General features: G+C 44.6%; 1 protein-coding gene across 2 annotated transcripts in view; it reads right to left on the bottom strand.

The window, feature by feature from the left end:
- Positions 1-13,451: 13,451 nt before the first annotated feature.
- The window catches only part of Tmem108 (transmembrane protein 108), a 365,991-nt gene continuing 363,977 nt past the window's right edge, over positions 13,452-15,465 (bottom strand). For both annotated transcript variants that reach the window (XM_029553905.1, XM_008848780.3), the window contains one exon: positions 13,452-13,797. In XM_029553905.1, coding sequence (XP_029409765.1) covers positions 13,675-13,797 — 123 coding nt within the window. In that variant the 3' untranslated portion in view covers positions 13,452-13,674. The remainder of the gene's footprint in view (positions 13,798-15,465) is intronic.

Here is a 15,465-nt window from a genome sequence, read left to right as displayed (position 1 = left end):
ACAAGTACTTCCTCAGTATCATCGAATATCCAGTTAGTATTCATTTCTCTTTAATTGTTTAATATATTTTAAAAATTATTTTGAGTTGGGCATGGTGGCACATGCCTTTAATCTCAGCAAAGGTAGGTGGATCTCTGTGAGTTCAAAGCCAGCCTGGTCTACTTAGTGAGTTCCAGGCCAGCTAGAGCAAAAGTTTTTTGGGCTGATATGTCAACTTAGTCTTTAAAAAATATTTTACTTTTAATTATGTGTCTGTGTGTGTCTCCATGTGGGTATGTGCATATGAGTGCAGGTGCCTACAGGTTGTGAGTCATCTGATGGGGTGCTGGGAATTGAACTCAGGTTCAAGGTGTAGAGCATAAGAGACCTCAGAGTGTGTGTCCCTGGATAGGACTCCTATATTAAACCTCACCCACCCAAGGCTGCAAGAGCAGTATGTGCTCATAATTGCTGAACCAGTCCCCAACTTGGTCTTTTTATTGTTTTTTATTGTTTTTTAATGTGTATGAGTGTGCCTGCATGCATGTAAATTCACCCATGTTGTGAAATGCCCATAGAGGTCAGAAGAGAGTGTAGTGTCAGATGCCTTAGAATGGAATTACAGATGGTGGTTAGGTGCCATGTGGGTGCTGGGAATGGAACCCAAGTTCTCTGCAAGAGTAGCCAGTGCTCTTAACCACTGAGCCATCTCTGCAGACCCACTATGCTGATTTTTTGTCCGATTGAGTCTGCATGGGTCTTGTGCACGCTGTCCCCATTGCTGCAAGTTTATATGAGCAAGTTCCCAGAGGCCTGAAAGCCTTTGGTTCTTTATATTCATGTACCAACCCTGGCTCTTACAATCTTTCCACCCCCTCTTTCACAATGGTCCCTGAGCCTTGGGTGGGCGAGGTTTAATATAGGAGTCCTGTCCAGGGACACACACTGTGTGGTCTCTTATTCTCTACACCTTGGCCAGTTGTGGCCTTCTGTGTGCATCACACTCTTGCTTGAGAAAGCTTTGCTAGTGAGAGTTGAAGGATTCATTAGTATTCTCTTTACCCCCTGTTCCACTATGATCCATGAGCTTTAGGTATTAAGGTTCTACTGTAGATGTGTCACTTAGGGCTGGGCATCTCTCAGACACATGGTCTGTGTGTGCGACAAGTTGTAGAACTCTGCAACAGCCTCCACATGTTTCAAAAAGAAACTTCTTTGATGAGTGGTATATGGTATACTTGTCTGTAAATATAAGAATCTGTATTTGGCATATGGTAAAAACTTCATTTGTCTAGAGATATTACAGAGATAGAGTTTTCTCTAGGATCTATGACATGCCATGTGCATATGGCTATGTTTACAGTGCCACCCATGAGTTCCCTCCCATTGAGTGGGCTTTGAGTCCAATTAGAATACTGTTGATTACTTCTAAGATAAAAGTGCCACCACTACACCAGTATCGTTTGTTGTGCTGGTCATTGTTGGGGTTATTAGGCTTTAAGGCTGGGTTGGACCATTGATTGATTTTCTCCCTTAGCAGCATGCATAGTGTCCTCTAAAACTATGAGAGCTAGTCTTTTGGGAGGAGGCTTTCAGGTCAGTTCCAGCTCCATTGCTCCAAGTTCTATATCTGAAGTATGTCCTGTCTTCAAGCAATAGGGTCTTACTTTCAACTTCTGGAAGGTAATCAAGGGTTGTGGCCATAGCCTGTGTTATTTTGGAGTCTCTTGGACTACCCTGATCAACAACTTGAAGGGAGGTTTTTCCTGTCTGGCACTGTGTTTCTTGGTATTCATCCTTCAGGTGTACACATGCATTCATGTACATTTTTCAGGAGGTTTTTGAGCAAATACATTTCCCTCCGGTTTTTCACACCACCTAAGCTTTATTTATCTCCGTTCTCTCTCTCCCTGTCTAACCTCCCTCCTCCTTTCCCAGTTAAAGTACACTCATTTTACCATTTTCCCCTTGATAATACCTGTCTCCTATTATCCTCCCTCTCTCGAGTTCTCTCTTAACATGGTATTCTGATCCTTGTATTTTTTGTAAATTAGTAGTTTTTTAAAAAATTATTTTTATTTTTTATGCGTATGAGTGTTTTGCCTGCATGTATGTAAGTGTACCCATGTTGACAATCCAGTGGAGGCCAGAGGAAGGTGTCAGATCCCCCAGAACTGGAGTTACAGACGGTTGTTAGCTATCATGTGGGTGTTGAGTATCGAACCTGGGTTCTCTGGAAGAATAGTAAGTGTTCTTAGCTGTTGAGCCATCTCTCCAGCCCTGTAAATTAGTAGTTTTTATCTTGAACTGTAATCGCATTTACATTTGATTTTTTTTCCTGTTCCTCCTCCCCCTCCTCCTCCTCCTCCTCTTCTTCCTCTTCTTTCTCCTCCTTCCCCTCCCCCCCTCCTCCTCTTCCTCCTCTTTCTCCTCCTCCTCTTCCTCCTCTTCTTCCTCTCCTTTTCTTCCTCCTCTTTCTCCTCCTCCTCCTTCTCCTCCTTCTTCTTCTTCAGAGGTGGTAGTGTGTATACCACCAACAAATACACAATGTCTGTGGGTCTTGTGATGTTCGTAGTCATTTGGCAATTGTCATGCTTGGAGCATTGGTTTTATTGTATTGAACAGTGGTGCTATCCTAATTCTATTTTTTTTTCTTTTTTGGTCTTTTTGAGACAGGGTCTCCCTGTAGCCCCAGCTGTCCTGGAACTCACTATGTAGACCAGGCTGGCCTTGAACTCACAGAGATCCACCTGCCTCTGCCTCCCGAGTGCTGGGATTAAAGGCGTCTGCCACCAGACCTGGTCCCCTAATTCTATTTTAATAATTGCTATTAATTCTAGATACAAAGATAAATGCGATAATTATTATTTCTTGTTTATTAGTGAGAATATTTCTATAAAAAGATACTTCCTGTCATAGATTATTTTTTTCTCATCTGATATATCTATATGTCTTACAGAAAAGATTAAAAAAAATGCTTGATTATTTACCAGCTTTCAAAATAATGAGCTGGCTCCCAGGAGACTGCAAAGATAATTAACTGAGTTTAAAATTTTTATTACATTTATTTATTTCTCTCTCTCTCTCTCTCTCTCTCTCTCTCTCTCTCTCTCTCTCTCTCTCTCTCTCTCTCTCTCTCCAAACACGCCACAGTGTGTGGGTAGATGTCAGATGACGCAGGTTTTCTCCTTCCATTATGTGGGTTCTGAGAATCAAACTCAGGTCATCAGGCTTGGCAATAAGTGCCTTTACCCCTGAGGGATCTTGCAGGCCCTGACTAGCTTGTTTTTTGTCTTTGCTTTTTATGTTATACCAAACTCATGAATTAAAACATACCTGGTGAGTTTTACTCCACCACAGTTAGTATCATTATCCATTTAAACATCATAACAGTAGGAGCTTACTGAAATTGGTTCCTGTCTTTTGACTTGACTGTAGTGGTTCTTGTGCATTTTCTTTGATTTCAGGTATGGTGAGATGTTTCCCATTCATCTTGCATACGTCCTGCCCTCAAACCTGGATTCAATAATTTCTCCCAGGAGCACCCATCTTTTCATGAAAGATCATTGTTGGAGCTCAAAGCCTGAGACTAAAAATGCTCATTGCTGCTAGGTTGGTCATTGCTTCTGGATCTTTTCATTGTTCTGATCTTTCCAGTGGCCAGAGTTGGGGGGGGAGAGAGGGAGAGAGAGAGAGAGAGAGAGAGAGAGAGAGAGAGAGAGAGAGAGAGAGAATTATTAATTTTGAGGGTCTTACTATACATACTTGCAGTCCTATAGCCTCGGCTTCCTGAGTGCTGTGGCATGCACTACTATAACCTAGTTAAGAAAAGGTATATATTTATTTCTATGATCACATATATCATGATTACATTGATAATTCCAATATAAATTCAGGAGTAAAGAATTGTCAGTGGACTTAGGCTTTGTATTAGTAACTTTCCTGTTGCTGTGATAAAACACCATGACCAAGGCAACGTATAGAAGGAAGAGTTTATTTGGACCTACAGTTGGGGATAAGAGTCTATCATGATGGAGGAGGCATTGCAGGAGGCAGCCGGGGCAGAAAGCTGAGAGCTCATTTCATCAACCACTTGCAGAAAGCAGTGAAAACAAGCTGGAAATAAGGCAAGGCTACGGACTCTCAAGGCCTGCCCTCAGTGACATGCTTCTTCCAGCATGGCCACAACTCCTAAAGGTTCCAATACCCTCCCCAAACAACTCCTCCAGCTGACCAAGAGTTCAAATACTTGAGCCTATGGGGGACGCTTCTCATTCAAACCACCATGGGCTTTCAGCTGTATCTCCTATCACTCATACTAAAAGTCTAAGTTATTGAGGGCTGGAAAGATGGCTCAGTGGTTAAGAGTACTGGCTGTTCTTGTAGAGGACCAGCATTTGGTTCCCAGCACCCACATGGTGGCCAACAACTGTTTGTAACTCCAGTTCCAGGGGACCAGATGCCCTCTTCTGGCCTCCATGGGCACTGCATGCATGTGGTACATCTACATACATGTAGGCAAAACACTAATACATATAAAAATAAATAGATTTAAAAATTAGAGCTTTATAAATTAACTTAGGAAGTTACTTGAAGCTTGAAGCTACCAAGTCTTTCAATTTGGGTGCATGGGCATGACTCTCCATTTGTTCAAGACTACTTTTGTGTCTTTCAGGAAGGTTATATTATTGTTTCAGAATTTGGATACTTCTTAAGTTTCTTCAGAGGCATTGTATTTTGTAATATCAAAAATGAAAAATTCCCTTCAATTGTTTTTTGCTTTTATATGAACATTGATTTTTAAAAAATATATACTGTTTTTATTTTATGAGTGTATTGCCTGCATGTAAGTGCACCTGTGTTATGCAATGCTGGAAGAGTCAGAAGAGGGTGTTGGATTGCCCTGGAACTGGAGTTATGGATGGTTGTTAGCCACCATGTGGGTGCTGGGAATCGAACCTGGGTCCTCTGCAAGGGCAGGCAGTGCTCTTAACCAGTGAGCCATCTCTACAGCCCTGAACATTGATTGTTTTAGTGTAATTCTATAACCTACTTTATTAAATTAGCTTACTGTTTGTTGCATAGTTTTTACATTGAACACTGTTTTTTTTTTAGAAAGACCCAAGATATCCCCCTTTCCAATTCTTTTCTTGTCTAATTACACAGACCACTACCTTTGACCAATATCACATTGAAGCAGATATAGTAGGTACCCTTTTCTCATGTCTAATCCCTGCAGAAAGCTTCCAGCGTATCATCCTTAGAGATATTTCATCATATCAATGACATCTTCAAACATTTTCATTATTATGAGAATGGAGATATAGAGAAATCAGTAAAGAACATAGCTCAAAGTCATGCAGGTAGCAAATATCAGGGCCTGACTTTGACTTTGGGGCTGCCTGGCCTCAAAACCTCCAGTCTTTGTACCACATCTCCATTTTTTTTCATTTCATGGACCAACTTGTCCCCCTCGTCTTCTACACATTCTTAAATTTAAAGGTATCATATGAGATTTAAGAGTGGCTCAGTGAGGCATATGGGAAGGGTGTGGAGAGAGGCCCTGAGTGACAGGCTCCAGTCTCCATGCTTTCTTCAGCTATTTTTTCCAGATATATTCTGTTTAGTAAAGCAAGGGCTCCTAGGATGTCAGATGTCTCCCTCCTTAGGAAGCTATGACTACCCATGCCCCCTTCTTCCCTCACCTGCCCTGCTGAAATATTCCTTCCAATGAAAAGAAGAATTCTCTAGAATGTATGCTTCTCTGTGTCATTATGTTTCCAACCACATTATAGTGTCCTACATAGCTTGGCTGGCAGTCACTGCCCCGTGGCCTGCCCTGCCAAACTGTGTTTTATTTTTATATATTATTTTCATTTTATGTGAATCAATGTATTGCCTGCACATAGGTAAGTGCACCCGTGTAATGCAATGCCTGTGGGGATCAGAAGAGGGATTCTGATTCCCTGGAACTGGAGCTATGGACAGTTATTAGCCACCTTGTGGACGCTGGGAATCACATCTGGGTCCTCTGTAGGAGCAGCCAGTGCTCTTAACTGCTGAGCCATCTATCCAGTCCCCAAAACTGTATTTTATAAGAAATAGATGGATTGATCCACATGTGGTGGTGCACATCTATCTATAATCCTAGCATTTGGGAAGCTGAGGCAGGAGGATTGCTGTAAGTTTGAGACCAGCCTGGGCTACATAGCAATTACCACGCCAGCCATGACTTCAGAGCATGACCCTATCTCAGCAACCCTCCCCAAATGTACATGCAAGCATTAGAAAAGGAAAAGAAAGAAGTGGATTTTTTTCTGGGGAAATGTGCTCAGGCCTGGGTGGACGTTAAAATAGCTTAGGGCTCTCGTCTTCCCCACTCACCTACTTCCAGGGACGCCAGCTTGTCAGTCTTGGATGCAGATCCTGTTGGTTTCTTTTTACCCTGGCCCCTTGTAGTTCTCTATGTGGTTGTAATACAACACCCACAGCTTCTGTGGGGAGAACCTGGAACCCTTGGGCTCCCAGTAGTTCCTCCAAACAACCAATCCCAAAAGTATAGACTGTCTCTCCAAAGAACAGAAAATAGGGCCCAATCATACCCATTTAAAACCCTGATCCTTGGCCGTTCAGTGATTTGATTTCTGCTTCCTTCCAGCTGCCAGCCTTTGCGAAGTCAGTGGTGTATGCTGCTATTTGCTCCCTGTGGAGACACACCTCCTTCAGTGTCCTGGCTCCTCCACTTAGAGCTCTGCATCTCCTCCCTTCCCAAGGCAGCCTCTCCCTCTTTCTGGCTCAGCTCCCCACCTCTGAGTCACATCCACTACATGTGGCTGCCTCTCTTTCTCTCTCTCTCTCTCTCTCTCTCTCTCTCTCTCTCTCTCTCTCTCTCTCCTCCTCCTCCTCCTCCTTCTCCTTCTTCTTCTTTTTTTTTTTTTAAATTTACAGTCAGGAGACAGCAAGGCCTCTCAACAAAAGTTTGTGTTTGACCTGTTGAGGACAAAAGGATTTGATGGCTCTGCCAGAGCTAATTATTGGCACCCACTTGACACGAAAAGTCAGGGCACAGAACAAGGAAACAAGCACAAAACCAGACCAGGGGCAGGTACCTGGACCTCTTCAGTGGCTACCACCTGGGACAGTTTCCATGCTTTCACTGCTTAGCAGGGGAAGGGGTTCTAACATGACTGAGGAGCCAGAGAATGAAGCTTAGAACGGAGGAGGAGGAGGAGGAGGAGGAGGAGGAAGGAGGAATCCAGGACAGGCCGAGGCTCCGCTCAGCTACAGGCTCCACCTCCACTGTGTCAGATCACTGTGCGAATTGGGGAAGAGGCCATCGTCAAGCGCCGCATTTCAGAAACTGACCTGCGCCCCGGCGAGCCGAGTGGAGAGGAGGAGGAGGAGGAGGAGGAGGAGGAGGAGGAGGAAGAAGAGGAGTCATCCCTATTCATGTCTGGGAGCTCATTTTATACACATTTCTGAGGAAAGTAGCTGCCATTTTGGAGTCCGACCACCAGATGTAGAAGCTGAATATCTTGAATATCTAGGAGTCTAGTCTTCATGTTGTATTCTCTTGAGGTATTTTATCGCTTTCTGGCCTATAGGCTATGGAGTTGCTGGATCTATGGAGCTGCCAAATTATCTAGGCATTATTGTGTCTAGTTTATAGATGAGGAACTTAGGCCCACACAGATGAGTGGGTTGTAGAAACTCCCTTGTGGCTGCACCTTCTAACCTTGACAGTGAGATGCCTGGTTCCTTCTGGCATGAGCATGTGGTATCTGAGTGTCACACTGTCCAGCAAATGCTGCTGTGCTGGAATATCTGAGCTGCTCTGAGGGTTAGCATGTCACATGTATTTGGTTTCAGGATCATGTGGAGACTCCTGGAGGAATGGCTGCCTCTTAGCTAGAATATAAGGCCTTGGCCGTTATGAGAGCTGTCCCTCAGAGCCCAGAGGAGTACAGGCAGAACAGCTGCACCAGCCAGCAGCCCTAGAGTACCCTCCTATATACGGTGCTGCCAGCTGGCATTGAGAACAGTGAAGGAGAAGCATCCCGATGTAAAATGCAGGACATGAGGTCTGGTGGGGAGTCTGGGTGTGCCTCTGCTTGGCATCACTGAGCCATAGGTGAACAGTTTGTGATCTCCTCTTAGGTTGCATGCTGGAACCCAAGGAACAAAGGGTCTGAGTTGGCAGCTCTGGCTGAATTAGAGACTGATTTAGCTCCCAGGGATCCCAAGGCCAGCATTTGAGGAGGGAAGGGAGAAGTCAGCCACCCACAAAGGGATCAGCTGAGACGGGTAATGTCAGTTGGAATCCTAGATTTAGAACCGTAGTCCACAGGCACACTTAATGGATTAACTTGGAATTCTGCAGAAATTCCCCTGGAGAGTATGAAGCAGCATGGACCAAGTGAGGGGGAAGAGGAGGCCTCCGCAACTTGCCCTTCCCAGTAAGATAACCACCATGCTGTGATTGGGAGGAATGAATGCTAAATAAAGTACAATTTCAAGTGCTCATAGATGGTGTTGAGTATCTATTTTTCTGAACTGAAGTAGCCCTTCCTGGGGGAAGAAGAGAGGTGCCTAAGATTCAGGAAGTTAAGAAAACTTACAAGACTCAGGAAGCTCAAAAAGCTACAAGATTCACAATGCCCCCTCCCCAAGCTTATATAAGTAGCAAGCCATTGGTGAAGGTAGGAAACTCTTCTGTGGAGCTGCCTGCAAATTGGGTAGGGAGCTCCAGGGACACAGCTTTTGTGAGTGTTGCCCATACACTTTTCAGGGATGGAGCTGCCTTTGATTCACTTATACTCCTGTAAGTAATCCCTCACCTCCTGTAACCCCAATAAGCTCATTGCTTTACCTAGTTAGACTTGGTGGAATTGTTTACTTGGTCTGTTGCCAGTGCCTTAGCTGGGTTGAGAATCTGTGGGTTCAGGTTGGCTGTGACTGAAGAATCAGCTGTGATTAAGAAGAGACCAGAACCTGAAGCAAAACCTTTGCTTTACTGGGACAATTGATGCTGGTTAGCTGGGGCTGAAAAATCAGCTCTAAGTAACAAGAGACCAGCATCACTGTGGTAAAGTCTTCTGGGAGGTATTTCCTTAGGGTCAGCACACAGAGGGGACCCGAGCCTCTATCTCAAGCTGGAAGCAGGACTTGGTAATGTGTAAGAATCTCCTGCATGGTTCTGGTGTTGAAAGCATGAAGGGGTCACAGAGAGCAGCTGAGGCTTGGCACTCTGAGAAGCCAGGAAAGGCCATAGGTGAAAGTGCAGCCTCAGTTGCAGTGAAGACCCCAGGATTGAAGGGGTCATGGAGAGAATCTGAGGCTTTGCACCCCAAGAGGCAAGAAGAGGCCATTGGTGAAGGTGTAGCCTGTTTCAGTGGAGACCCCAGCTTTTTGGAGATGCTGGGACCATAGGACGACCACCAAGGACAGCAGTAGGTGTGGAATGGAACTGGCCTGGGTCTGCGAGATGAGCTGAGTGTGCTGTGGACTGCAGAGTCAGAGCAGTGGAGTTGTCAGTACCCTTTGGAGCCCCAAAGATCGTGAGTGAATCCCAGATGTCCAGCCTTGAGCTACTTTGCTGGACTTTGGTTTTGCTTAGGTGTGCCCGATTCTTCCCTTTGAAATAAGACAGTACTTGTTTTGGATTTTACAGAAGCCCACCCACAGTTGAGACTTTTAAGTGTTAGAGTTAGTCCTAGGTTTAGTTTTAGGTTTAGTGTTAAAGCTAGGTTTATGGTCAAATTAAGGGCTATGTTTAAGGTTGGGATTAGGATTAAGTTTTGGGATAGGGTTAGGGTTTGGGCCAAGGTTAAGTTTAGGGTTAGAGTATGGTTAAGACTTGGATGACGGTTAGTGTGCTGGATAGCTTTAGTGTCAACTTGACACACCTGGGTTGAGGGAGCCTCAATCGGGAAATTGCCTCTATTGGACTGGCCTGTGGCCATGTCTGAAGGGCATCTTCTTGATGAGTGATGTGGGAGGGCCCAGCCCACTGTGGGTGGTGCTACCCATGGGCAGGTGGGCCTGTGTTGCATAAGAAAGCAGTCTGAGCAGGGGCCAGGGGAGCAAGCCAGTAAGCAGCATTCCTCCATGGCCTGTGCTCTAGTCTCCAGGTTCCTGCCCTGAGTTCCTACCTTGGGCTCCCTGATGAACTATGACCTGGAAGATGTAAGATGAATAAACCCTTTCCTCCCCAAGTTGGTATTGGTCAGAGTATTTTGTCACAGCAATGAAGAACAAACTAGGACAGCCAGCCATGGTGTCCTAAGGGGCTAGTTGCTGCCTGTGTCCCTCAGGCCTGGCAGCTGTTCCAAGCCTCTCTCAGCTTCTCTCTTCCCCTCTCTTCTCATCCCTGCCCCTGACACTGCTTATCAGCTGCTGGCTGTCTGCCGTGTTTCTCCTCCCCAGACTCCACTCCACACACTGCTCAAGTGCTAACTCTGATATACCAGACAGAGTCTCAAGCTAGTTCAGGCTCTGTACTTGCTAGGCAGATGTTTATTAGGCTCTGGCCTCACCTCTGCCGGCTTCCCCCTCTAATAAGACTAACAAGTGAAAACAACAAAGCATTTTCTAGAAAGCACCCAAGGATTCTGTAAGTTAGGGTTTGCTGGGCACCCTGGCTTAAATCCCTGCTCTCAGCATCCTTCAAATCATGCTGTCAAGGATCATACCCCAGTTCTTCTTGGGGGTTAGCATGGCTCCTCCAGCCTGGGCATGACAACACGGCCTAAAAACCAGTGCAGTGAGGTTTTAGTGCATTGAAACCAGGCACTTCAAATCCAGAGCTAGATACTATCCTTGATCTTATACTGTGAAGATAGATCCTAAACAAGAGAAAGGGGCAGGAACCAACTTCTGGTGGGGACTGAGGGTGTCCAGTGCTGAGCTTGATTAAGCTATTTTTCCAACTTCTAAATTCAAATCAGAAGGTAGAAAAGTATAGGGCTGAAATGCACTGCTGTTTGGACTGTACACTGTACAACTCCAGAAGTATTATTTTCATGTATATAGTGGGATATTATATCCTTATGTGATAAAGACCCTGAGGTCCCATGTCCAGAAAGCAGAAGAGTTCAGATGAGAAAGCCTCTCTAGTCTGAGATTTAAATAGGATTATCTCCAGCGGGGCATCTATCCAAGGTCACACACATCCTAGTTATCTTCTAGACTGGCTGGCCTGTGAGTCCCAAGCATTTGCCTGTCTCTGCCTCTCCAGTGCTAAGATTATAAGTGTGTGTTATATGGTTTCTGGGGACCAAACTCAGGTCCTCACAATTGTAAGGTAAGCCCTTTAAAAGCAACTGACCTGTCTCTTGAGTCCCCAGGAAATACTTTATGAAATATCAACTTAATTATTTGATTCACAGACTAAGGAAACAATGGAATCAAGTAAAGGCCAGTAGCTTATAGGCCCTGGCTTATTTACATGGAAAGTTCTTCCTCTGAATACATCTGCTAGACCCAGAAGTGCCCACAGTGCACATGAGCCTCTGTTACAGCAATAGCTTCCCAATATGGGTGGTGTTGCTGGGCCCTGAGGAGATGTATTCTAGTCAATTCCAGGATATTGTTCAAGGCTAAATGAAGAATTTAAGTTGATGACTGTAAAGCTGTCATGTCTGGGCTTTTTTACTTCCCAGAGATGGTAACACTCTATGGCTTTAGATTTCTCTTAGATCCAAAGAAATCATCCTGAGGCGCTGGGATCAAGGAAAGAGAAGCACCTTGATTGATACTAAAGTTCTAGAGATGTGAAGAACATCTTATTCTTAGGGATCACTTTTACCAAGTGATAACTTGCTGATCCTATGATCTTATCATGCTCATAAAATTCAATTTAATTGATTAAAAAGTACAGGTGGAAATAAGATGGTATCACCGAAAGAGACTTCAGTTACTTTAACATGAAAAGAATGCAAAACATATTAGCAACTTGATCCTCTGGGTAATAAAATAAGTTTATTCATATATACATGGTAGCTGAATTCTGTGGATACGGAAAAATAAGTGATACATCCACAAATGTATATATAACATATGTATCTTTGATGACATATATTATATATAAATTTTACTTTACAAACAGATTTCTCTCTATACATACTCACGCACATTGATATGTTCAATGCAGTAGCTAACAGAAATATGATAAAGTTAAGAAGGACAGAGAGCAGCGTGTTAGAGAACGAACTCAGCGCAACATGTAACCTGCTTCTTTGAGGGTTGGAGTCTTTGAAGACAGACGACAAGCAGACTCAGGTTAAGTAGGTCCACACAACATCGAGAACACACTTTTTTTGAAGGCCGTCTTGCTTTTTGAAAAGGAAAATGGAGGAAGAAAGGAAAAAGTCATGATAAGAGGACCACAGCAACAGCACAGACATCAGAATCAACGTTCAAGTTCAAGTCGGACCATAAGAACATCTATATTCAAAATATACTATCAAACTATTTTTCTTTTAGAGAAAGGGAGTGGGGTTCAAAGAAGTTAGATTCTTTCTTAGCTACTCTGGGTTAGGAAAATAACAGAGCAGCTGCCTCCAGAAGCCCCTCGGGTATCACTGAGAGTCTGCCCCCGCCGCCCCCTGTTGGCTGTGCTGGGTACAGCAAGGGCCGGGAAGGCAGCTGACCTTCCTTGGACTGGGGAGCAAAGGAGCTCTTGCCAAGTCCAGGGCAGGTCTGCAGCACCTCTGCACGTGGACAGAATGGTGCTTCTCCTGAGCTGTTCACTTGGCAATCTTGTTTTTTAAGATCCCGAGGGGGAAGGCTTGTCTTTTGTTTGTTTTTGTTTGTTTTTAAAATGACTGTTACAGCTTAAGGTTTCCCAGATAAACTTGTTTCTTGCGAGCACAACACCGTTACCTTTGGAGAAAGCAAGACTGAACTCTAATAAACATTTGACCCTTGAACAAGAATGGGCAAGCATTGCACAGTCCCAGGGCTGAGATCTATATCTCCATTCTCCTATCAAGAGAGGCATGGGGTCCAGGGCAGGTGGGCAGGGGAATTGCTGCAGAGATGGCCTTCTCAGGAGCATTTTTCTCACAGGCAAAGGCAGTCCTTCTTTTGCTAGGATGGTGGGGGCACTCTGTGGTGTCACATAAGGGGGCTGGAGTCTTAGGATGCCTTGACGTCCTCCATAGATTCCATTAAACTTGACACTTAAGATAGAAAAGCTCCAGGGCAATAAGCTGCTGCCTTCTGTTTTGTACATGTGTCTTTGTCGTCCACCCTGGGGCACCAGTTCCCTCCACTAGTGTGTACAGGAGGAGACAGGAAATGGAGCCATAACAGAGTCAAGGGAACCAGAGCTTTGAGAACCATATCACACACATGGTCATTTTAACATTCAGCTTGCATAGGAGACTGATCTCTTCCCTCACCTGTCTGGGGCTCCTGGGACCTCCAAGCACTCAAGAACAGTTATTAAGAGAAGCAATCAATGCAACTGCTTTGCTTAGAAATACCTTTATTTTATAAAGCCACGGGTCATTCTGTAAAGATTTTTTTTTTTAAACCACACTTATAAAAAAGATGTTGACAAGTTTTAGGAAAAAAAGCTGAAAATGTTTCTATTATTTCAGGGTTACACAAAGGTTATATTCATAATATATATTTGTATATTTATAATTTAGAGACGAAAAATAAGGAGTGGCAAAGTGGAGGCTGCTGCAGCTAGATCTCAGAGACTTGATCGTTTCCCACGAACAGTGTTTCCTGGCAGAAGGGGTTCACAAGGACCATTCCAGTGTCTCGATAGTCACCATTGGCTGGGGAGCGGGGCTCTGAGAGCTGGTCCTGGAGAGAGAAGGAGGAGATGGTGTGAGCCAGGAGTGAAAAGTGGCTGCCCATCAAGAAATGCAAGGATGGGCTGGAGAGCTTAAGAGCACTGGCTGCTCTTGCAGAGGACCTGGGTTCTGTTCTTAGCACCTGCATGGCAGCTAACAACTGTCCATAACTCCAGTTCCAGGGGATCAGAGCCCTCTTCTGGCCTCTGTGGGCACTGCCTTTATATGTATACATACACATACAGAGAGACATATACTTAAATAAAAAAGAAATGTACAGGTACAGCTGGGCATGGTAACAAACGTGCAGACCAAGCACTTGGGAAGATAGTGAGTTCAAGGCCAGCCTGAGCTACATAGTGATACTCTGTCTCAACCAACCAACCACACAACTCCCCCCGCCCCATACACATCTAAAGTGATGGTTATTCTTCCTTGTCAAGTTAACTGGATTTAGAATTATCTAGCAGACTGAGACACACCTCTGTGAGTATCTGGGATAGATGATCCAGAAAGAGCTAACCAAGAGAGCAAAGACCCAACCTGAACGTGGGTGGCAAAATTCCATGGATCAGCTCTCAGCAGAATAAAAGGGGAGAAAATTCTCTGCCTCCCAATGGCCATGCTGTGAACTATGCTGTTGTGCCATGACTTCCCATCACGGATGGAACCCTCGGAACCCATAGAGCAGTAATAATTCCACCTTTAGATTGCTTTTCTCAGGTAGTTTGGTCACAGCAACATAAAGTTAACCAACACATATACTTTTATTTCAGGGTTGCTTAGTATACATTTGTATCATCTCTACTCTCAACGTTGAGGCACAAAGCCTTCTCCACTGCTTGTCCAGATTTTTCTAGTAACTTCTGGAACACGCTTCTTGCTTCCTATATTACCCCTACCCCAAATTGCCAGACAGAGAATTGCTTTCCTTGTTAAAGTTCAAAACTCACTATGTATAGCACACAGGAGTGTGACTTACTGCCTTAGTGGGAAAAATGATGTCCTTAGATTACAGACTACTTCCTGCCTCTCATTCACAGATACCCGGGCAAGCTCTCAGTATTTCCTCCTCCAAATACACCGACAGACACCATTTCTCGTTTCTTTCCTGCTAACCACCCATCAGTCTGACAGGCCTGTCAGCCTTCAAGGGCCAATCCCTCCTCCTCTTCCCAAGTCCTCCCATAGCCTGGTCAGAATTGTGGCCCCATTTCTTAGAGCAACACAAGCACCCACTTGGGCCAATCAGATCTCTGTGTGGCAGCATAACAGGGGTAAGTGAGAAACTGAGCCTGTCTGCTTAGTCCCAGGCATGGAAAAGCCTAGAAACAGCAACACATTGCTCAGAGGGAAATCAGGTGGCTTTCAGCTACCAAGGACTGGGAGCACTGGTGGCCACTCAAAGGCTGTACTCAGATCCAGGTGAGTTTAGGGAAAAAACAGAAAGAAAAGCCATAACCTGTTTCAGGGCTAAATAACATAAGTTTCAGAGCTTCCAGGTCATTTTAGAGCAAATGAATTCAACTCAGCAACAAGCCTATATATGCTGGTCTGGGCCAGATTTCCTTAGAAATGGCTTCATTTCAAGAAGACACACACACACACACACACACACACACACACACACACACACACACACACACAGAGATTCTGTATATTATGGGCACACGCATGC

This window comes from Nannospalax galili, unplaced genomic scaffold, assembly GCF_000622305.1.
Source record: "Nannospalax galili isolate Female #2095 unplaced genomic scaffold, S.galili_v1.0 scaffold584, whole genome shotgun sequence".
Lineage (NCBI taxonomy): Eukaryota > Metazoa > Chordata > Mammalia > Rodentia > Spalacidae > Nannospalax > Nannospalax galili.
This window is presented reverse-complemented; position numbering and strand designations above follow the sequence as displayed.